This window comes from Salmo trutta, chromosome 8, assembly GCF_901001165.1.
Source record: "Salmo trutta chromosome 8, fSalTru1.1, whole genome shotgun sequence".
NCBI classification, from domain to species: Eukaryota; Metazoa; Chordata; class Actinopteri; order Salmoniformes; family Salmonidae; genus Salmo; species Salmo trutta.
Window position 1 is genome coordinate 2,249 of NC_042964.1, and position 22,752 is coordinate 25,000.

Sequence of the window (22,752 nt, forward strand, 5' to 3'; positions counted from 1 at the left end):
GGGTTAGAGTTATAGATATGTAGTGTTAGTGTTATAGATATGTAGTGTTAGTGTTATAGATATGTAGTGTTAGGGTTAGTGTTATAGATATGTAGTGTTAGTGTTATAGATATGTAGTGTTAGTGTTATAGATATGTAGTGTTAGTGTTATAGATATGTAGTGTTCGGGTTACAGTTATAGATATGTAGGGTTAGTGTTATAGATATGTAGTGTTAGGGTTAGAGTTATAGATATGTAGTGTTAGGGTTAGTGTTATAGATATGTAGTGTTAGGGTTAGTGTTATAGATATGTAGGGTTAGAGTTATAGATATGTAGGGTTTGTGTTATAGATATGTAGGGTTAGAGTTATAGATATGTAGTGTTAGTGTTATAGATATGTAGTGTTAGGGTTAGTGTTATAGATATGTAGTGTTCGGGTTAGTGTTATAGATATGTAGGGTTAGTGTTATAGATATGTAGTGTTCGGGTTAGAGTTATAGATATGTAGGGTTAGTGTTATAGATATGTAGTGTTAGGGTTATAGATATGTAGTCGTCGGGTTAGAGTTATAGATATGTAGTGTTAGGGTTAGAATTATAGATATGTAGTGTTCGGGTTAGAGTTATAGATATGTAGGGTTAGTGTTATAGATATGTAGGGTTAGAGTTATAGATATGTAGTGTTAGTGTTATAGATATGTAGTGTTAGGGTTAGTGTTATAGATATGTAGGGTTAGGGTTAGTGTTATAGATATGTAGGGTTAGTGTTATAGATATGTAGGGTTAGTGTTATAGATATGTAGTGTTAGGGTTAGTGTTATAGATATGTAGTGTTAGGGTTAGAGTTATAGATATGTAGTGTTAGGGTTAGAGTTATAGATATGTAGGGTTAGAGTTATAGATATGTAGTGTTAGTGTTATAGATGTGTAGTGTTCGGGTTAGAGTTATAGATATGTAGGGTTAGAGTTATAGATATGTAGGGTTAGAGTTATAGATATGTAGGCTTAGTGTTATAGATATGTAGGGTTAGAGTTATAGATATGTAGTGTTAGTGTTATAGATATGTAGTGTTCGGGTTAGAGTTATAGATATGTAGGGTTAGTGTTATAGATATGTAGGTTAAGGGTTAGTGTTATAGATATGTAAGGTTAGTGTTACAGATATGTAGTGTTAGGGTTAGTGTTATAGATATGTAGTGTTAGGGTTAGAGTTATAGATATGTAGGGTTAGTGTTATAGATATGTAGTGTTAGGGTTAGAGTTATAGATATGTAGTGTTAGGGTTAGTGTTATAGATATGTAGGGTTAGAGTTATAGATATGTAGGGTTAGTGTTATAGATATGTAGGGTTAGGGTTAGAGTTATAGATATGTAGGGTTAGTGTTATAGATATGTAGGGTTAGTGTTATAGATATGTAGTGTTATATATATGTAGTGTTCGGGTTAGAGTTATAGATATGTAGGGTTAGAGTTATAGATATGTGGTGTTAGTGTTATAGATATGTAGGGTTAGAGTTATAGACATGTAGGGTTAGGGTTAGAGTTATAGATATGTAGTGTTAGGGTTAGTGTTATAGATATGTAGGGTTAGAGTTATAGATATGTAGGGTTAGTGTTATAGATATGTAGGGTTAGGGTTAGAGTTATAGATATGTAGGGTTAGTGTTATAGATATGTAGGGTTAGTGTTATAGATATGTAGTGTTATATATATGTAGTGTTCGGGTTAGAGTTATAGATATGTAGGGTTAGAGTTATAGATATGTGGTGTTAGTGTTATAGATATGTAGGGTTAGAGTTATAGACATGTAGGGTTAGGGTTAGAGTTATAGATATGTAGTGTTAGTGTTATAGATATGTAGTGTTAGGGTTAGTGTTATAGATATGTAGTGTTAGGGTTAGAGTTATAGATATGTAGGGTTAGTGTTATAGATATGTAGTGTTATATATATGTAGTGTTAGGGTTAGGTTTATAGATATGTAGTGTTCGGGTTAGTGTTATAGATATGTAGGGTTAGTGTTATAGATATGTAGGGTTAGTGTTATAGATATGTAGTGTTATATATATGTAGTGTTCGGGTTAGAGTTATAGATATGTAGCGTTAGAGTTATAGATATGTAGCGTTAGTGTTATAGATATGTAGGGTTAGTGTTATAGATATGTAGTGTTATAGATATATAGTGTTAGTGTTATAGATATGTAGTGTTAGGGTTAGTGTTATAGATATGTAGGGTTAGTGTTATAGATATGTAGTGTTCGGGTTAGTGTTGACTGCATTCAAAACCATGTCTGAGGATTTCACAATTTTCCAAACAATACTTGACAAGCACTCTTCCAAAGGAATCCATGGAATTGAGGACATTTGAATCCATGGAATTGAGGACATAAAGACTCAAACTTGGTATGACACAGAAGTCAAGGCCAAGAAACTGGCAGAGCAACTCAAACTAGACGCTAATCTCATCGAGATGTAGAGGAGGGCGCATAGGAATGGGTTTTTCTTCCCCGATGGACGGCCCAGATGTACTTCTCTCCTCATGTGGTGTTGTGGTGTCTCTGTTGTGATGTGTGTTTTGTCCTACATTTTTATTTTGAATCCCAGCCCCCGTCCCAGCGGAGGCCTTTTGGTAGGTCGTCATTGTAAATAAGAATTTGATCTTTAACTGACTTGCTTCGTTAAATAAAGGTTAAATCAATAAAATAAAGATCTATAGTTCAAAGATAAGGATGAGATTCTCAGGAGAGCCAAGTACCTGAAGGGAACTAAAATCTCTGTCAAAAGAAAAGTGCCTGAAGGGAACTAAAATCTCCGTCAAAAGAAAGGAACTGCTGCCAATACTCATTTAAGCAGTGTGTTCCTGTGTTTCACCTCATGACCATTACCACACATTGCTAACTGTCACAACACAAGTCTTCAGCGGTGTTTGGTGGACTGTGTCGATGTGCAGTCTACAGGAAGTGCACCCCTACTGATGAAACTAACACAAATGTATGGTTGTATTGGACATGTGAGACATACACCGTCTGAGAGTGGAACAGAAACAAGTGTATCTCTTTAAGTTGGGCAAGATATCAACCCTGATAACATGGTCTCTAACCCGTTAGATATCAACTCTGATAACATGGTCTCTAACCCGTTAGATATTAATGAAGCCAAGGATATCAACCCTGATAACATGGTCTCTAACCCGTTAGATATCAACTCTGATAACATGGTCTCTAACCCGTTAGATATTAATGAAGCCAAGGATATCAACCCTGATAACATGGTCTCTAACCCGTTAGATATCAACTCTGATAACATGGTCTCTAACCCGTTAGATATTAATGAAGCCAAGGATATCAACCCTGATAACATGGCCTTTAACCCATTAGATATTAATGAAGCCAAGGATATCAACCCTGATAACATGGTCTCTAACCCATTAGATATTAATGAAGCCAAGGATATCAACCCTGATAACATGGTCTCTAACCCATTAGATATTAATGAAGCCAAGGATATCAACCCTGATAACATGGTCTCTAACCCGTTAGATATCAACTCTGATAACATGGTCTCTAACCCGTTAGATATTAATGAAGCCAAGGATATCAACTCTGATAACATGGTCTCTAACCCGTTAGATATTAATGAAGCCAAGGATATCAACTCTGATAACATGGTCTCTAACCCGTTAGATATTAATGAAGCCAAGGATATCAACCCTGATAACATGGTCTCTAACCCGTTAGATATTAATGAAGCCAAGGATATCAACTCTGATAACATGGTCTCTAACCCGTTAGATATTAACCCTGATAACATGGTCTCTAACCCGTTAGATATTAATGAAGCCAACGATATCAACACTGATAACATGGTCTCTAACCCGTTAGATATTAATGAAGCCAAGGATATCAACCCTGATAACATGGTCTCTAACCCATTAGATATTAATGAAGCCAAGGATATCAACCCTGATAACATGGTCTCTAACCCATTAGATATCAACCCTGATAACATGGCCTTTAACCCATTAGATATTAATGAAGCCAAGGATATCAACCCTGATAACATGGTCTCTAACCCATTAGATATTAATGAAGCCAACGATAAATATGATTGTGTTGATCCAGATTAAAAAATCTACCACTTGTGGTTACTATAATGTTAAACAGATTAACACCCTGTACAGTAGTGTATCTAATTCCACGACAAGTTTATTTTCTACCTTTTCATTTGAACGTTCACAGTCTTCCTAAAAATCACGACCACCTTTAATATCAGTCTCCTCTCAGTCGTGAATGTTCCATTGTTGCCCTTTCAGAAACATGGTTGACTAAAAGAGACAATCATGCTTTAATTAACACGTCTCCTTATAATGCTGCTCACCACTGGAGAACAGCGAGAGTGGGAGGAGGTAATTAACATGTCTCGTTATAATGCTGCTCACCACTGGAGAACACCAAGAGTGGGAGGAGGAGGAGGGTCCATTGTTGTTCAGAAATGTTTTCATTTCTTTGTAAGAGAGGACCTCGCACTTACGTTTGATAACATTGATGTTGAATCTCTTCATAGAAATTCCCTCCTGTTCATTTCTTGGTGGTAAAAAAAAAGTGGTAATTGGATGCATCTATCGGTCACCTGATTCTGACGTGGGTATTTTCATTGATATCCTTGCATTAACCTTGGATTTGATTAATAATGAAGATAAAATGTGTTTAATATTGGGTGATTACAGTATAAATGTATTTGAAAGTGAGAACATCTCACTGACATCTTGATGTTTTAAATACCTTATCCTCCGTCTGTCTGTATCCCTGGACCTATAATCCCACTAGACTGACCAGTTCACCTGCCACCCTTGTTGGTCATATTTTTTACTAATTATATTAATAATGTGGCTAATACAGTGATTTCATTCCAATTTCCCACTTCTCTTTGGCAGCTGGAAATGAACAGAAGGGAAGGATTAGTAGCATTAAATGTAGAATATTTAACTAAAGTAATTGTGAGAGCTTTAAGATGTCGATTGGTATTTCATGGTGAAATGTTTATAATCCGGCCGATGTGGAGTCCTGCTTACCAGACTTTAGTCACATCTTTCAACTCTGTATTTCACCACTGCTTTCCTTTAGTTAAACCATGTAAGAGAGCAGCAGAATGTTCTGGAAACATCACTTTAAAAAACAAGTTGTATAAAAAGTTTTTCACAAATCCCTCTCCCTTCAACTCTGCAAATTACCAAAAGTATAAGAACAATCCACAAAAATATATTTTACAAACAAATTACAAGAATCCTTAAATAATATAAAGTAAACTTTGAAAATCAACTTTTGACTAAGAAAAAGCCATCTACAACTATCCCATGTCAATGTACTGTTGGAAAATGAGACCTATAGTGATCCTGATGGTATTTCATGTCAATTTAATACCCTTTTTGTGAATGTGAGTTCCTCTCTGTCAAAGAAATGAGAGAAAACTGATGGAAATCCCTTGTATTACATTAAGGGGACATTTCCCTTCTCTGCTTCAGTTTGATCCTCCTGGTGTAATGGAGGTGATGGAGGTAATTGGTCATTTAAAAGATATCACCAGCAGGTCATGATGAGATTGGTGCCTCTCTGGTGAAATCCGTGTCTTCCTCGATGATTGAACCTCTAATGGACATCTTCACCAAATCTATGCAAACTGGTATTGTTCCTAAAGATTTGAAAATGTCCAAAGTTATCCCCCTCTATAAATCTGGGCATCCAATATCTTGTATAAACTATCGCCCAATATCTGTACTACCATGTTTTTCTAAAAGTTGGTGTATAAGAGAATGTTAAAACATTTAAATCAACATTGTATTCTATATGAGCACCAATATGGTTTTGGTAAAAACTAATCCACAGATATGTCTCTTTTACAACTTGTGGATAAAATCTTTACAGCTCTGAACAACAATGAATAAGGTCTTGGCATCTCTTTAGATTTATCCAAAGCCTTGGACACGGTTGGTCATAATATAAGGCTTTCTAAATTGCATTAGTAAGTTTTTCATGATTAAACACATCATTGGTTATAGTTGTTCATGACGGAGAACAATTTGTTTATACAAATGGCTTGGCATCAACCAGGGCCAAGACAACTGGACCGTTGTTATTCTTAATCTATATCAATAACCTGCTGAGTCTACTACCATACTAATCTATATCAATAACCTGCTGGGTCTACTACCATACTAATCTATATCAATAACCTGCTGGGTCTACTACCATACTAATCTATATCAATAACCTGCTGGGTCTACTACCATACTAATCTATATCAATAACCTGCTGGGTCTACTACCATACTAACCTATATCAATAACCTGCTGGGTCTACTACCATACTAATCTATATCAATAACCTGCTGGGTCTACTACCATACTAATCTATATCAATAACCTGCTGGGTCTTCTACCATACTAATCTATATCAATTACCTGCTGGGTCTACTACCATACTAATCTATATCAATAACCTGCTGGGTCTACTACCATACTAACATATATCAATTACCTGCTGGGTCTACTACCATACTAATCTATATCAATTACCTGCTGGGTCGACGACCATAACAATCTAAATCAATAACCTGCTGGGTCTACTACCATAATAATCTATATCAATAACCTGCTGGGTCATCTACCATACTAATCTATATCACTAACCTGCTGGGTCTACTACCATACTAACCTATATCAATAACCTGCTGGGTTTACCACCATACTAATCTATATCAATAACCTGCTGGGTCTACTACATACTAATCTATATCAATAACCTGCTGGGTCTTCTACCATACTAATCTATATCAATAACCTGCTGGGTCTTTTACCATACTAATCTATATCAATAACCTTACTGCTGGGTCTTCTACCATACTAATCTATATTAATTACCTGCTGGGTCTTCTACCATACTAATCTATATCAATAACCTGCTGGGTCTACTACCATACTAATCTATATCAATAACCTGCTGGGTCTACTACCATACTAATCTATATCAATACCTGTTGGGTCTTCTACCATACTAATCTATATCAATAACCTTTACTGCTGGGTCATCTATCATACTAAACTATATCAATAACCTGCTGGGTCTTCTACCATACTAATCTATACCAATAACCTGACTGCTGGGTCTACTACCATACTAATCTATATCAATAACCTTACTGCTGGGTCATCTACCATACTAATCTATATCAATAACCTGCTGGGTCTACTGCCATACTAATCTATATCAATAACCTGCTGGGTCTACTACCATACTAACATATATCAATTACCTGCTGGGTCTACTACCATACTAATCTACATCAATAACCTGCTGGGTCTTCTACCATACTAATCTATATCAATTACCTGCTGGGTCTACTACCATACTAATCTACATCAATAACCTGCTGGGTCTACTACCATACTAATCTATGTCAATTACCTGCTGGGTCGACGACCATAACAATCTAAATCAATAACCTGCTGGGTCTACTACCATAATAATCTATATCACTAACCTGCTGGGTCTACTACCATACTAACCTATATCAATAACCTGCTGGGTTTACCACCATACTAATCTATATCAATAACCTGCTGGGTCTACTACCATACTAATCTATATCAATAACCTGCTGGGTCTACTACCATACTAATCTATATCAATACCTGTTGGGTCTTCTACCATACTAATCTATATCAATAACCTTACTGCTGGGTCATCTATCATACTAAACTATATCAATAACCTGCTGGGTCTTCTACCATACTAATCTATACCAATAACCTGACAGCTGGGTCTACTACCATACTAATCTATATCAATAACCTTACTGCTGGGTCATCTACCATACTAATCTATATCAATAACCTGCTGGGTCTACTACCATAATAATCTATATCACTAACCTGCTGGGTCTACTACCATACTAACCTATATCAATAACCTGCTGGGTTTACCACCATACTAATCTATATCAATAACCTGCTGGGTCTACTACCATACTAATCTATATCAATACCTGTTGGGTCTTCTACCATACTAATCTATATCAATAACCTTACTGCTGGGTCATCTATCATACTAAACTATATCAATAACCTGCTGGGTCTTCTACCATACTAATCTATACCAATAACCTGACAGCTGGGTCTACTACCATACTAATCTATATCAATAACCTTACTGCTGGGTCATCTACCATACTAATCTATATCAATAACCTGCTGGGTCTACTGCCATACTAACCTATATCATTAACCTGCTGGGTCTACTACCATACTAATCTATATCAATAACCTTACTGCTGGGTCTACTACCATACTAATCTATATCAATGACCTGCTGGGTGTACTACCATACTAATCTATATCAATAACCTGCTGGGTCATCTACCATACTAATCTATATCAATAACCTGCTGGGTCTACTACCATACTAATCTATATCAATAACCTGCTGGGTCTTCTACCATACTAATCTATATCAATAACCTGCTGGGTCCACTACCATACTAATCTATATCAATTACCTGCTGGGTCTTCTACCATACTAATCTATATCAATAACCTGCTTGGTCCACTACCATACTAATCTATATCAATAACCTGCTGGGTCTTCTACCATACTAATCTATATCAATAACCTTACTGCTGGGTCTACTACCATACTAATCTATATCAATAACCTGCTGGGTCTACTACCAAATTAATCTATATCAATAACCTGCTGGGTCTACTACCATACTAATCTATATCAATAACCTGCTGGGTCTACTACCATACTATTCTATATCAATAACCTTACTGCTGGGTCTACTACCATACTAATCTATATCAATAACCTGCTGGGACTACTACCATACTAATCTATATCAATAACCTGCTGGGTCTACTACCATACTAATCTATATCAATAACCTTACTGCTGGGTCTACTACCATACTAATCTATATCAATAACCTGCTGGGTCTGCTACCATACTAATCTATATCAATAACCTGCTGGGTCTACTACCATACTAATCTATATCAATAACCTGCTGGGTCTACTACCATACTAATCTATATCAATAACCTGCTTGGTCCACTACCATACTAATCTATATCAATAACCTGCTGGGTCTACTGCCATACTAATCTATATCAATAACCTGCTGGGTCTTCTACCATACTAATCTATATCAATAACCTGCTGGGACTACTACCATACTAATCTATATCAATAACCTGCTTGGTCCACTACCATACTAATCTATATCAATAACCTGCTGGGTCTACTGCCATACTAATCTATATCAATAACCTGCTGGGTCTTCTACCATACTAATCTATATCAATAACCTGCTAGGACTACTACCATACTAATCTATATCAATAACCTGCTGGGTCTACTACCATACTAATCTATATCAATAACCTTACTGATGGGTGTTCTACTGCACTTTGCTTTCTCTTTGCTGATGATACCAATTAGATTTTATGACACAAGAATCTTGATTCACAAATTAATGAAACCAACTCAGGTATGGTGTCACGATTCCCACCGACGGTGGCTCCCCCTCCTGCTCGGGTGGCGCTCGGTGGTCGTCGTCACCGGCCTATTAGCTGCCACCGATTCCCTTTTGCTTTTCCCTTTTTTTAAAATTTTAGACACCTGTGGTCAATTAGCCATTAGAGGGGCTATTTAGTTTAGCTGGCCCGCTCCTTGTCGTGCGGGATTAATTGTTGTATCCGACTGTCTAGTTCGTGTCGGCTTGGCATTGTCGTACCTTATATTTATCCCCCTGTGTTTGGGAACTTTGTTTTCTTCTCTCAAAGTGTTATTAAAAAACAACACTCCCTGTGCTCGTTGCTTCCTGCGCCTCATTCCTAACAACACGACTACCAACGCCATTACATATGGCCACATTTTCTGAATGGTTACAGGTAAACAAATGATCTATAAATGTACAAAAATCCAACTTTATTATATTCACTAGTAAGAATAAAAAAGATAACTAGAATCTCAATTGGTTTGAATGAAATGGAACAAATCACATCCACTAGATTCCCCAGAGTTCTAAGTGATGAAAAGTTATCCTGGAAAGATCACATTCAGTCTGCAGTAAAGGGATGAAAAGTTATCCTTGAAAGATCACATTCAGTCTGCAGTAAAGTGATGAAAAGATCACATTCAGTCTGCAGTAAAGTGATGAAAAGTTATCCTGGAAGGATCACATTCAGTCTGCAGTAAAGTGATGAAAAGTTATCCTGAAAGATCACATTCAGTCTGCGGTAAAGTGATGAAAAGATCACATTCAGTCTGCAGTAAAGTTATCCTTGAAAGATCACATTCAGTCTGCAGTAAAGTGATGAAAAGTTATCCTGGAAAGATCACATTCAGTCTGCAGTAAAGTGATGAAAAGTTATCCTGGAATGATTATATTAAATTTGTCTGCAGCAAAGTGATGAAATCTGTTGGTGTCATCAGACAGATGAGTGGTTTGGTTCATCAGGCTTGCTTCCTAACTCTATACTAGAGCTCAATATCTTGTCTATTTACGACATTAATGTGCACATGCACACACATACATGCACACGCACTCATACATGCACGTACGAACACACACGCAGACACGCACACACATGCACGCATGCACACACACACGCTGATGCGCGCTCACACACACACACACACACACACACACACACACACACACACACACACACACACACACACACACATAATCAAACATGTTTTTCTGGTTTACTGAGTATGTTATGTACAATAATAATGAAAGACTTTGTTCGGGGCTTCCAACCTCACCTACACACCAGTTCTATAACTCTACATATCTATAACTCTATACTCTCTATAACTCTAACTCTACATATCTATAACTCTAACTCTACACACCAGTTCTATAACTCAAACCCTACATATCTATAACTCTATACTCCCTATATCTATAACTCTACATATCTATAACTCTAACCCTACATATCTATAACTCTATACTCCCCATAACTCTAACTCTACATATCTAAAAGTCTAACCCTACTAATCTACTAATCTGTAGAGTTAGAGTTATATCTATAACTCTACATATCTATAACTCTACACTCCCTATAACTAACTCTACATATCTATAACTCTAAACCTACTTATCTATAACTCTAACCTCTATAACTCTAACCCTACATATCTATAACCCTATACTCCCTATAACTCTAACCCTACATATCTATAACTCGAACCCTACATATCTATAACACTAACCCTACATATCTATAACACTAACACTACATATCTATAACTCTAACCCTAACACCACATCTCTATAACTCTAACCCTAACACTACATATCTATAACACTAACCCTACATATCTATAACACTAACCCTAACACTACATATCTATAACACTAACACTACATATCTATAACACTAACCCTACATATCTATAACTCTAACCCTAACACCACATATCTATAACTCTAACCTCTATAACTCTATCCCTACATATCTATACCTCTAACTACTAATCTACTAATCTGTAGAGTTAGAGTTATATCTATAGATATGTAGAGTTAGAGTTATATCTATAACTCTAACTCTACATATCTATAACGCTAACCCTACATATCTATAACTCTATACTCCCTATAACTCTAACTCTACATATCTATAACACTAACCCTACATATCTATAACTCTATACTCTCTATAACTCTAACTCTACATATCTGTTGTATGGATTTATAGATCTGTAGAGTTAGAGACATAGATATGAAGGGTTAGAGTTATAGATATGTAGGGTTAGAGTTATAGATATGTAGGGTTAGAGTTATGGAGAGTATGGAGTTATAGATCTGTAGGGTTAGAGTTATAGATATGTAGACTATAGAGTTATAGAGAGTATAGAGTTCTAGATATGTAGGGTTAGAGTTAAAGAGAGTATAGAGTTATAAAGAGTATAGAGTTATAGATATGTAGAGTTAGAATTATAGAGAGTATAGACGTATAGATATGTAGAGTTAGCATTATAGATATATAGTGTTAGAGTTGTAGATATATAGGGTTAGAGTTATAGAGAGTATAGAGTTATAGATATATAGTGTTAGAGTTGTAGATATGTAGGGTTAGAGTTATAGAGAGTATAGAGTTATAGAGAGTATAGAGTTATAGACATGTAGGGTTAGAGTTATAGTGAGGTTAGAGTTATAGAGAGTATAGAGATATAGAGAGTATAGAGTTATAGATATGTAGGGTTAGAGTTATAGATATGTAGGGTTAGAGTTATAGAGAGTATAGAGTTATAGAGAGTATATAGTTATAGAGAGTATAGAGATATAGATATGTAGGGTTAGAGTTATAGAGAGGTTAGAGTTATAGAGATATAGCTATGTAGGGTTAGAGTTATAGAGAGTATAGAGTTATAGAGAGTATATAGTTATAGAGAGTATAGAGATATAGATATGTAGGGTTAGAGTTATAGATATGTAGGGTTAGAGTTATAGAGTTATAGATATGTAGGGTTAGAGTTATAGAGAGCATAGAGTTATAGATATGTAGTGTTAGAGTTATAGAGAGTATAGAGATATAGATATGTAGGGTTAGAGTTATAGAGAGGTTAGAGTTATAGAGATATAGATATGTAGGGTTAGAGTTATAGAGAGGTTAGAGTTATAGAGATATAGATATGTAGGGTTAGAGTTATAGAGAGTATAGAGATATAGATATGTAGGGATAGAGTTATAGAGAGGTTAGAGTTATAGAGATATAGATATGTAGGGTTAGAGTTATAGAGAGGTTAGAGTTATAGAGATATAGATATGTAGGGTTAGAGTTATAGAGAGGTTAGAGTTATAGAGATATAGCTATGTAGGGTTAGAGTTATTGAGAGTGTAGAGTTATAGATATGTAGGGTTAGAGTTATAGATATGTAGGGTTAGAGTTATAGAGAGTATAGAGTTATAGAGAGTATATAGTTATAGAGAGTATAGAGATATAGATATGTAGGGTTAGAGTTATAGATATGTAGGGTTAGAGTTATAGAGAGTATAGAGTTATAGATATGTAGAGTTAGAGTTATAGAGAGCATAGAGTTATAGATATGTAGTGTTAGAGTTATAGAGAGTATAGAGATATAGATATGTAGGGTTAGAGTTATAGAGAGGTTAGAGTTATAGAGATATAGATATGTAGGGTTAGAGTTATAGAGAGGTTAGAGTTATAGAGATATAGATATGTAGGGTTAGAGTTATAGAGAGTATAGAGATATAGATATGTAGGGTTAGAGTTATAGAGAGGTTAGAGTTATAGAGATATAGATATGTAGGGTTAGAGTTATAGAGAGGTTAGAGTTATAGAGATATAGATATGTAGGGTTAGAGTTATAGAGAGGTTAGAGTTATAGAGATATAGATATGTAGGGTTAGAGTTATAGAGAGGTTAGAGTTATAGAGATATAGCTATGTAGGGTTAGAGTTATTGAGAGTGTAGAGTTATAGATATGTAGGGCTAGAGTTATAGATATGTAGGGTTAGAGTTATAGAGAGTATAGAGTTATAGAGAGTATATAGTTAAAGAGAGTGTAGAGATATAGATATGTAGGGTTAGAGTTATAGAGAGGTTAGAGTTATAGATATTTAGGGATAGAGTTATAGAGATATAGATATGTAGGGTTAGAGTTATAGAGAGTATAGAGTTATAGATATGTAGGGTTAGAGTTATAGAGAGGTTAGAGTTATAGAGATATAGATATGTAGGGATAGAGTTATAGAGAGCATAGAGTTATAGATATGTAGGGTTAGAGTTATAGAGAGTTATAGTAATATAGATATGTAGGGTTAGAGTTATAGATATGTAGGGTTAGAGTTATAGATATGTAGGGATAGAGTTATAGAGAGGTTAGAGATATAGATATGTAGGGTTAGAGTTATAGATATGTAGGGTTAGAGTTATAGAGAGGTTAGAGTTATAGATATGTAGGGTTAGAGTTATAGATATGTAGGGATAGAGTTATAGAGAGTATAGAGATATAGATATACATTTTACATTTTAGTCATTTAGCAGACGCTCTTATCCAGAGCGACTTACAGTAGTGAATGCATCCATTTCATTTCATGCATTTTTTTTTGTACTGGCCCCCCGTGGGAATCGAACCCACAACCCGGGCATTGCACACACCATGCTAGCATTGCAAACACCATGCTCTACCAACTGAGCCACAGGGAAGGCTATGTAGGGTTCGAGTTATAAATATGTAGGGTTAGAGTTATAGAGAGTATAGAGTTATAGATATGTAGGGTTCGAGTTATAGATATGTAGGGTTAGAGTTACAGATATGTAGGGTTAGAGTTATAGAGAGGTTAGAGTTATAGATATGTAGGGTTAGTGTTATAGATATGTAGGGTTAGTGTTATAGATATGTAGGGTTAGTGTTATAGATATGTAGGGTTAGAGTTATAGAGAGTATATAGTTATAGAGAGTATAGAGATATAGATATGTAGGGTTAGAGTTATAGATATGTAGAGTTAGAGTTATAGAGATCATAGAGTTATAGATATGTAGGGTTAGAGTTATAGAGAGTATAGAGATATAGATATGTAGGGTTAGAGTTATAGATATGTAGTGTTAGAGATATAGATATGTAGGGATAGAGTTATATAGAGGTTAGAGTTATAGAGGTATAGATATGTAGGGTTAGAGTTATAGAGAGGTTAGAGTTATAGAGGTATAGATATGTAGGGATAGAGTTATAGAGAGGTTAGAGTTATAGAGATATAGATATGTAGGGTTAGAGTTATAGAGAGGTTAGAGTTATAGAGGTATAGATATGTAGGGATAGAGTTATAGAGAGTATAGAGATATAGATATGTAGAGTTAGAGTTATAGATATGTAGGGTTAGAGTTATAGAGAGTATAGAGATATAGATATGTAGAGTTAGAGTTATAGAGAGTATAGAGTTATAGATATGTAGGGATAGAGTTATAGAGAGTATAGAGATATAGATATGTAGAGTTAGAGTTATAGATATGTAATGTCAGGGTTGGAGGTACACATTTTTCGGGTCAGGACTACTTTTCTGCAGCCATGCACCGTCCCATCTGGTTTGCTCTTTCATTTGTTTTTCAACAGGACAATGACCCAACACACCTCCAGGGTGTGTAAGGGCTATTTGACCAAGAAGGAGAGTGCTACATCAGATGACCTGGCCTCCACAATCACCCGACCTCAACCCAATTGTGATGGTTTGGGATGAGTTGGACTGCAGAGTGAAGGAAAAGCGAGGACAGTGAACTTCTCTAGTCTATATGAAAATGGTATTTGTATAGCTCCCTCCATAGATGGACTCTGTCTACACCCACAGAGATAGTCTTGTCCTCTTCTCTCCTCTTCTGTCCTTTCTTCTTCTTTCCCCCTGAACAGACCATAAGTACTTAAACAGAGCCTTGGCCACAGTCTGGTTGCCTTTGGGGGAGGAGGGGGGTGGAGGGTCTTGGAGGTGAGGTCCGGGGATATTCTTTGTGGAAGATGGCTGCTGTTTCCTGTGTTGTGCCTCTTCTGTCTGGTCCTTTTGTCTCAGTCTTCACCCTCCCGCTCTGAACATGTTTTCCAGTGCTCTGAGAAGTGTAGTGGTCCATGTGGAGCCTAACCATGCTGGGATAGTATTGTAGGCTGAGGAGTGGAGTTCTTAAATGGACAGATGAACACAGTGTGTCTTAAAGGGATGAGCACAGTGTGTCTTAAAGGGGGGAACACAGTGTCTTATAGGTAGTGAGCAGTAGAAAAATACACACAGAAATAAGGTAACGGTATTGTTCCCTGGGGTAAAAAAAATATCAGAATAGAGGTACACATAATGATCTCACATTTTGTTACCTTTTAGCATAATTGTATCTTTTAGGGTACATGTGCTGATAAAGTTTATAATGGTACATTATCAGGTACATGTGCAGATAAAGAGTACAATGCTACCTTTTAGGGTACATGTGCAGATAAAGAGTACAATGCTACCTTTTAGGGTACATGTGCAGATAAAGAGTACAATGCTACCTTTTAGGGTACATCTGCAGATAAAGAGTATAATGGTACCTTTTAGGGTACATGTGCAGATCAAGCGTATAATGGTACCTTTTAGGGTACATGTGCAGATCAAGCGTATAATGGTACATGTTTAGTTACATGTGCAGATAAAGAGTATAATGGTACCTTTTTAGGCTACAAGTGCAGATAAAGAGTATAATTGTACCTTTAAGGGTACATGTGCAGATAAAGGGTATAATTGTACCTTTTAGGGTACATGTGCAGATAAAGAGTATAATGGTAACTTTTAGGGTACATGTGCAGATAGAGCATAATTGTACATTTTCGGGTACAAGTGCAGATAAAGGGTATAATGGTAACTTTTAAGGGTAGAAGTGCAGATAAAGTGTATAATGGTAACTTTTAAGGGTACAAGTGCAGAAAAATAGTATAATTGTACATTTTAGGGTACATGTACAGATAAAGAGTATAATGGTACCTTTTAGGGTACATGTGCAGATAAAAAGTACAATTGTACCTTTTAGGGTACATGTGCAGATAAAGAGTATAATGGTACCTTTTAGGGTACATGTGTAGATAGAGCATAATTGTACATGTCCGGGTACAAGTGCAGATAAAGAGTATAATGGTAACTTTTAAGGGTACAAGTGCAGATAAAGAATTTAATGGTACATTTCCAGGTACATGTGCAGATAAAGAGTATAATTGTACCTTTTAGGGTACATGTGCAGATAAAGAGTATAATTGTACCTTTTAGGGTACATGTGCAGATAAAGAGTATAATGGTACCTTTTAGAGTACATGTGTAGATAGAGCATAATTGTACATTTTCGGGTACAAGTGCAGATATAGAGTACAATGGTAACTTTTAAGGGTACAAGTGCAGATAAAGAGTATAATGCTAACTTTTTAGGGTACAAGTGCAGATAAAGAGTATAAGGTAACTTTTAAGGGTACAAGTGCAGATAAATAGCATAATGGTATCTTTTATGGTACTTGTGCAGATAAAGAGTATAATGGTACCGTTTAGAGTATATGTGCAGATAAAGAGTATAATTGTAACTTTTAATGGTATATGTGCAGAAAAATAATCTACAAACCTGTTTTTGCTTTGTCATTATGTGGTATTGTGATGTCATTATGGGGTATTGTGATGTCATTATGGGGTATTGTGATGCCATTATGGGGTATTGTGATGTCATTATGTGGTATTGTGATGTCATTATGGAGTATTGTGTGTACATTGATTAGGAAAACATTAACTTAATCCATTTTAGAATAAGGCTGTAATGTAACAAAATGTGGAAAAAGTCAAGGGGTCTGAATACTTTCCGAATGCACTGTGCATTTCTGTTACCCAGGGTACGAACTTATTTTTGGTACCCTCAATACCCACTATAAGGTACAATGATGGTTTGACACCCTAAAAGGGTCTAAGGGCTTTGTCACTGGGATGCCACCCTAAAAGGATCTAAGGGCTTTGTCACTGGGGTGCCACCCTAAAAGGATCTGAGGGCTTTGTCACTGGGATGCCACCCTAAAAGGGTCTAAGGGCTTTGTCACTGGGATGCCACCCTAAAAGGATCTAAGGGCTTTGTCACTGGGGTGCCACCCTAAAAGGATCTGAGGGCTTTGTCACTGGGATGCCACCCTAAAAGGGTCTAAGGGCTTTGTCACTGGGGTAGTACTATTTAAAGGAAAAAAGCATGCTTTTGTACCTGTGGAGAAAGGTACTCTCTGAGGTATGAACTGGGATACAATTATGTACCTATAACCAAAAGTACAAAGGAGGACCCCAGTGACAACCAATTGTACCCCTACACATCTAACCCTTAATTTCTGAGTGTACTTAAGAACACTTCAGATTCTCCTACATAGTATTATCTTAGTTTGTTTGTCCTTCCTCTCCTACTTTTCACTCCACTGCTTTTCATCTCCCTTTTCCCCATTCTCTCTCTCTCCATCTCTTGTTCCCTTTTAATTTCTCTCCATCTCTCTCATTCCCTCGCTTTCTCTCCATCTCTCTTCATGCGAGAGCCTCCTTCTTGGGTCGGGGTTTGTTTCCCAGGAGTGCGTCCATCTCTGCTACGGTCTGAGGGGAAAGCTGGGAGAGGACCTGAAGGAGACCAGGGTGGATGGGGGAAGGAGAGAGAGAGTGTGGATGAGGTGATCTTCATAAATAATAACATCAGATAAACTATACTGGACTATACATCACATCTATACATCACATCTATACATCACATCTATACATCACATCTATACATCACGTCTACACATCACATCTATACATCACATCTATACATCACATCTATACATCACATCTATACATCTATACATCACATCTACACATCACGTCTACACATCACATCTATACATCACATCTATACATCACATCTATACATCACATCTATACATCACGTCTACACATCACATCTATACATCTATACATCACGTCTATACATCACATCTATACATCTATACATCACGTCTATACATCACGTCTATACATCACATCTATACATCTATACATCACATCTATACATCACGTCTATACATCACGTCTATACATCACGTCTATACAGAACATCTATACATCTATACATCACATCAATACATCACATCTATACATCACGTCTATACATCCCATCTATACAGAACATCTATACATCTATACATCACATCAATACATCACATCTATACATCACGTCTATACATCCCATCTATACAGAACATCTATACATCTATACATCACATCTATACATCACATCTATACATCACGTCTATACATCACGTCTATACATCACGTCTATACATCACATCTATACATCTATACATCACATCAATACATCCCATCAATACATCACATCTATACATCCCATCTATACATCTATACATCACGTCTATACATCACATCTATACATCCCATCTATACAGAACATCTATACATCTATACATCACATCAATACATCACATCTATACATCACATCTATACATCTATACATCACGTCTATACATCCCATCTATACAGAACATCTATACATCTATACATTCCATCTATACATCACATCTATACATCACGTCTATACATCACATCTATACAGAACATCTATACATCTATACATCACATCTATACATCACGTCTACACATCACGTCTATACATCACGTCTATACATCACATCTATACAGAACATCTATACAGAACATCTATACATCTATACATCACATCAATAGATCACATCTATACATCCCATCTATACATCTATACATCACATCTATACATCACGTCTATACATCATGTCTATACATCCCATCTATACAGAACATCTATGCATCTATACATCACATCAATAGATCACATCTATACATCCCATCTATACATCACATCTATACAACACATCTATACATCACGTCTATACATCACATCTATACATCACATCTATACATCACATCTATACATCTATACAGAACATCTATACATCACATCTATACATCACATCTATACATCACGTCTATACATCTATACATCACATCTATACAGCACATCTATACAGCACATCTATACATCACATCTATACATCACATCTATACATCTATACAGCACATCTATACATCAGAACTATATATACACATCTATATATCACATATATACTTCTACATCTATACATCAAATCTATACATCAGACCTATATATTCATATCTATACAGCACATATGTACATCACATCTACAAATCTATACATCACATCTATACATGTAAATGTCACATCTGCACATCACATCTATACATGTATACAGCACATCTATACATCACATCTATACTTTAAATCTACACATCTTTAAATCTATTCATCACATATATACATGTATACAGCACATCTATACATCACGTCTATACATCACATCTATACATCTATACATCACATCTATACATCACGTCTATACATCTATACATCACATCTATACATCACATCTATATGTCTATACATCACATCTATACATCTATACATCACGTCTATACATCCCATCTATACATCCCATCTATACATCTATACATCACATCTATACATCACGTCTATACATCCCATCTATACATCTACACATCACGTCTATACATCACGTCTATACATCATGTCTATACATCACGTCTATACATCCCATCTATACATCTATACATCACATCTATACATCACGTCTATACATCCCATCTATACATCTATACATCACATCAATACATCACATCTATACATCACGTCTATACATCCCATCTATACATCTATACATCACATCTATACATCACATCTATACATCACGTCTATACTTCCCATCTATACAGAACATCTATACATCTATACATCACATCTATACATCACATCTATACATCACATCTACACGTCTATACATCACGTCAATACATCACGTCTATACATCCCATCTATACAGAACATCTATACATCTATACATCACATAAATACATCACATCTATACATCACATCTATACATCTATACATCACATCTACACATCTATACATCACGTCTATACATCATGTCTATACATCACGTCTATACATCCCATCTATACATCTATACATCACATCTATACATCACGTCTATACATCCCATCTATACATCTATACATCACATCAATACATCACATCAATACATCACGTCTATACATCCCATCTATACATCTATACATCACATCTATACATCACATCTATACATCACGTCTATACATCCCATCTATACAGAACATCTATACATCTATACATCACATCTATACATCACATCTATACATCACATCTACACGTCTATACATCACGTCAATACATCACGTCTATACATCCCATCTATACAGAACATCTATACATCTATACATCACATAAATACATCACATCTATACATCACATCTATACATCTATACATCACATCTACACATCTATACATCAAGTCAATACATCACATCTATACATCACGTCTATACATCACGTCTATACATCACATCTATACATCCCATCTATACAGAACATCTATACATCACATCAATACATCACATCTATACATCACATCTATACATCTATACATCACATCTATACATCACATCTATACATCACGTCTATACATCACATCTATACATCACATCTATACATCACGTCTATACATCACATCTATACATCACGTCTATACATCACGTCTATACATTACGTCTATACATCTATACATCACATCAATACATCACATCTATACATCACGTCTATACATCACATATATACATCACATCTATACATCACGTCTATACATGTAAACGTCACATCTACACATCTATACATCTGTACAGCACATCTATACATCACGTCTATACATCCCATCTATACATCTACATCTATACATCTACAACTATACATCACATCTATACATCTACATCTATACATCACATCTATACATCACATCTATACATCTACATCTATACATCAGAACTATATATACACATCTATATATCACATCTATACATCTATACATCACGTCTATACATCTATACATCACGTCTATACATCTATACATCACGTCTATACATCACATCTATACATCTATACATCTACATCTATACATCACATCTATACATCACGTCTATACATCACATCTATACATCTATACATCTACATCTATACATCCCATCTATACATCTACATCTATACATCAGAACTATATATACACATCTATATATCACATCTATACATCTATACATCACGTCTATACATCTATACATCACGTCTATACATCTATACATCACGTCTATACATCACATCTATACATCTATACATCTACATCTATACATCACATCTATACATCACGTCTATACATCACATCTATACATCTATACATCTACATCTATACATCCCATCTATACATCTACATCTATACATCACATCTATACATCACATCTATACATCACGTCTATACATCCCATCTATACATCTACATCTATACATCACATCTATACATCTACATCTATACATCTATACATCACGTCTATACATCTACATCTATACATCCCATCTATACATCTACATCTATACATCAAATCTATACATCAGACCTATATATTCATATCTATACAGCACATATGTACATCGATACAGCAGATCTATACATCACATCTATAATCGTGACAATAGCCTCATTATTGTTATTTGATTGTGTTACTTTCATTTATTTAGTTTAGTTAGAAAAGATTTACTAACTCTATTTCTTGAACTGCAGTGTTGATTAAGGGCTTGTGAGTAAGCATTTCATGGTAAGGTGTACTACACCTGTTGTATTCAGCATTTCATGGTAAGGTCTACTACACCTGTTATATTCAGCATTTCACGGTAAGGTCTACTACACCTGTTGTATTCAGCAATTCACTCTAAGGTCTACTACACCTGTTGTATTCAGCATTTCATGGTAAGGTCTACTACACCTGTTGCATTCAGCATTTCACGGTAAGGTCTACTACACCTGTTGTATTCAGCATTTCACTGTGAGGTCTACTACACCTGTTGTATTCAGCATTTCACTGTGAGGTCTACTACACCTGTTGTATTCAGCATTTCACTGTGAGGTCTACTACAACTGTTGTATTCAGCATTTCACTGTGAGGTCTACTACACCTGTTGTATTCAGCATTTCACGGTAAGGTCTACTACACCTGATGTATTCAGCATTTCACTGTGAGGTCT

The 22,752-nt window shown here is 35.7% G+C and overlaps 1 protein-coding gene across 1 annotated transcript in view; it reads right to left on the reverse strand.

The window, feature by feature from the left end:
• Nucleotides 1–18,056: 18,056 nt before the first annotated feature.
• Nucleotides 18,057–22,752, reverse strand: part of LOC115197998 (voltage-gated potassium channel subunit beta-2-like) — a 52,795-nt gene continuing 48,099 nt past the window's right edge. Inside the window, exon 14 of the mRNA XM_029759650.1 lies at nt 18,057–18,146. Coding sequence (XP_029615510.1) covers nt 18,057–18,146 — 90 coding nt within the window. The remainder of the gene's footprint in view (nt 18,147–22,752) is intronic.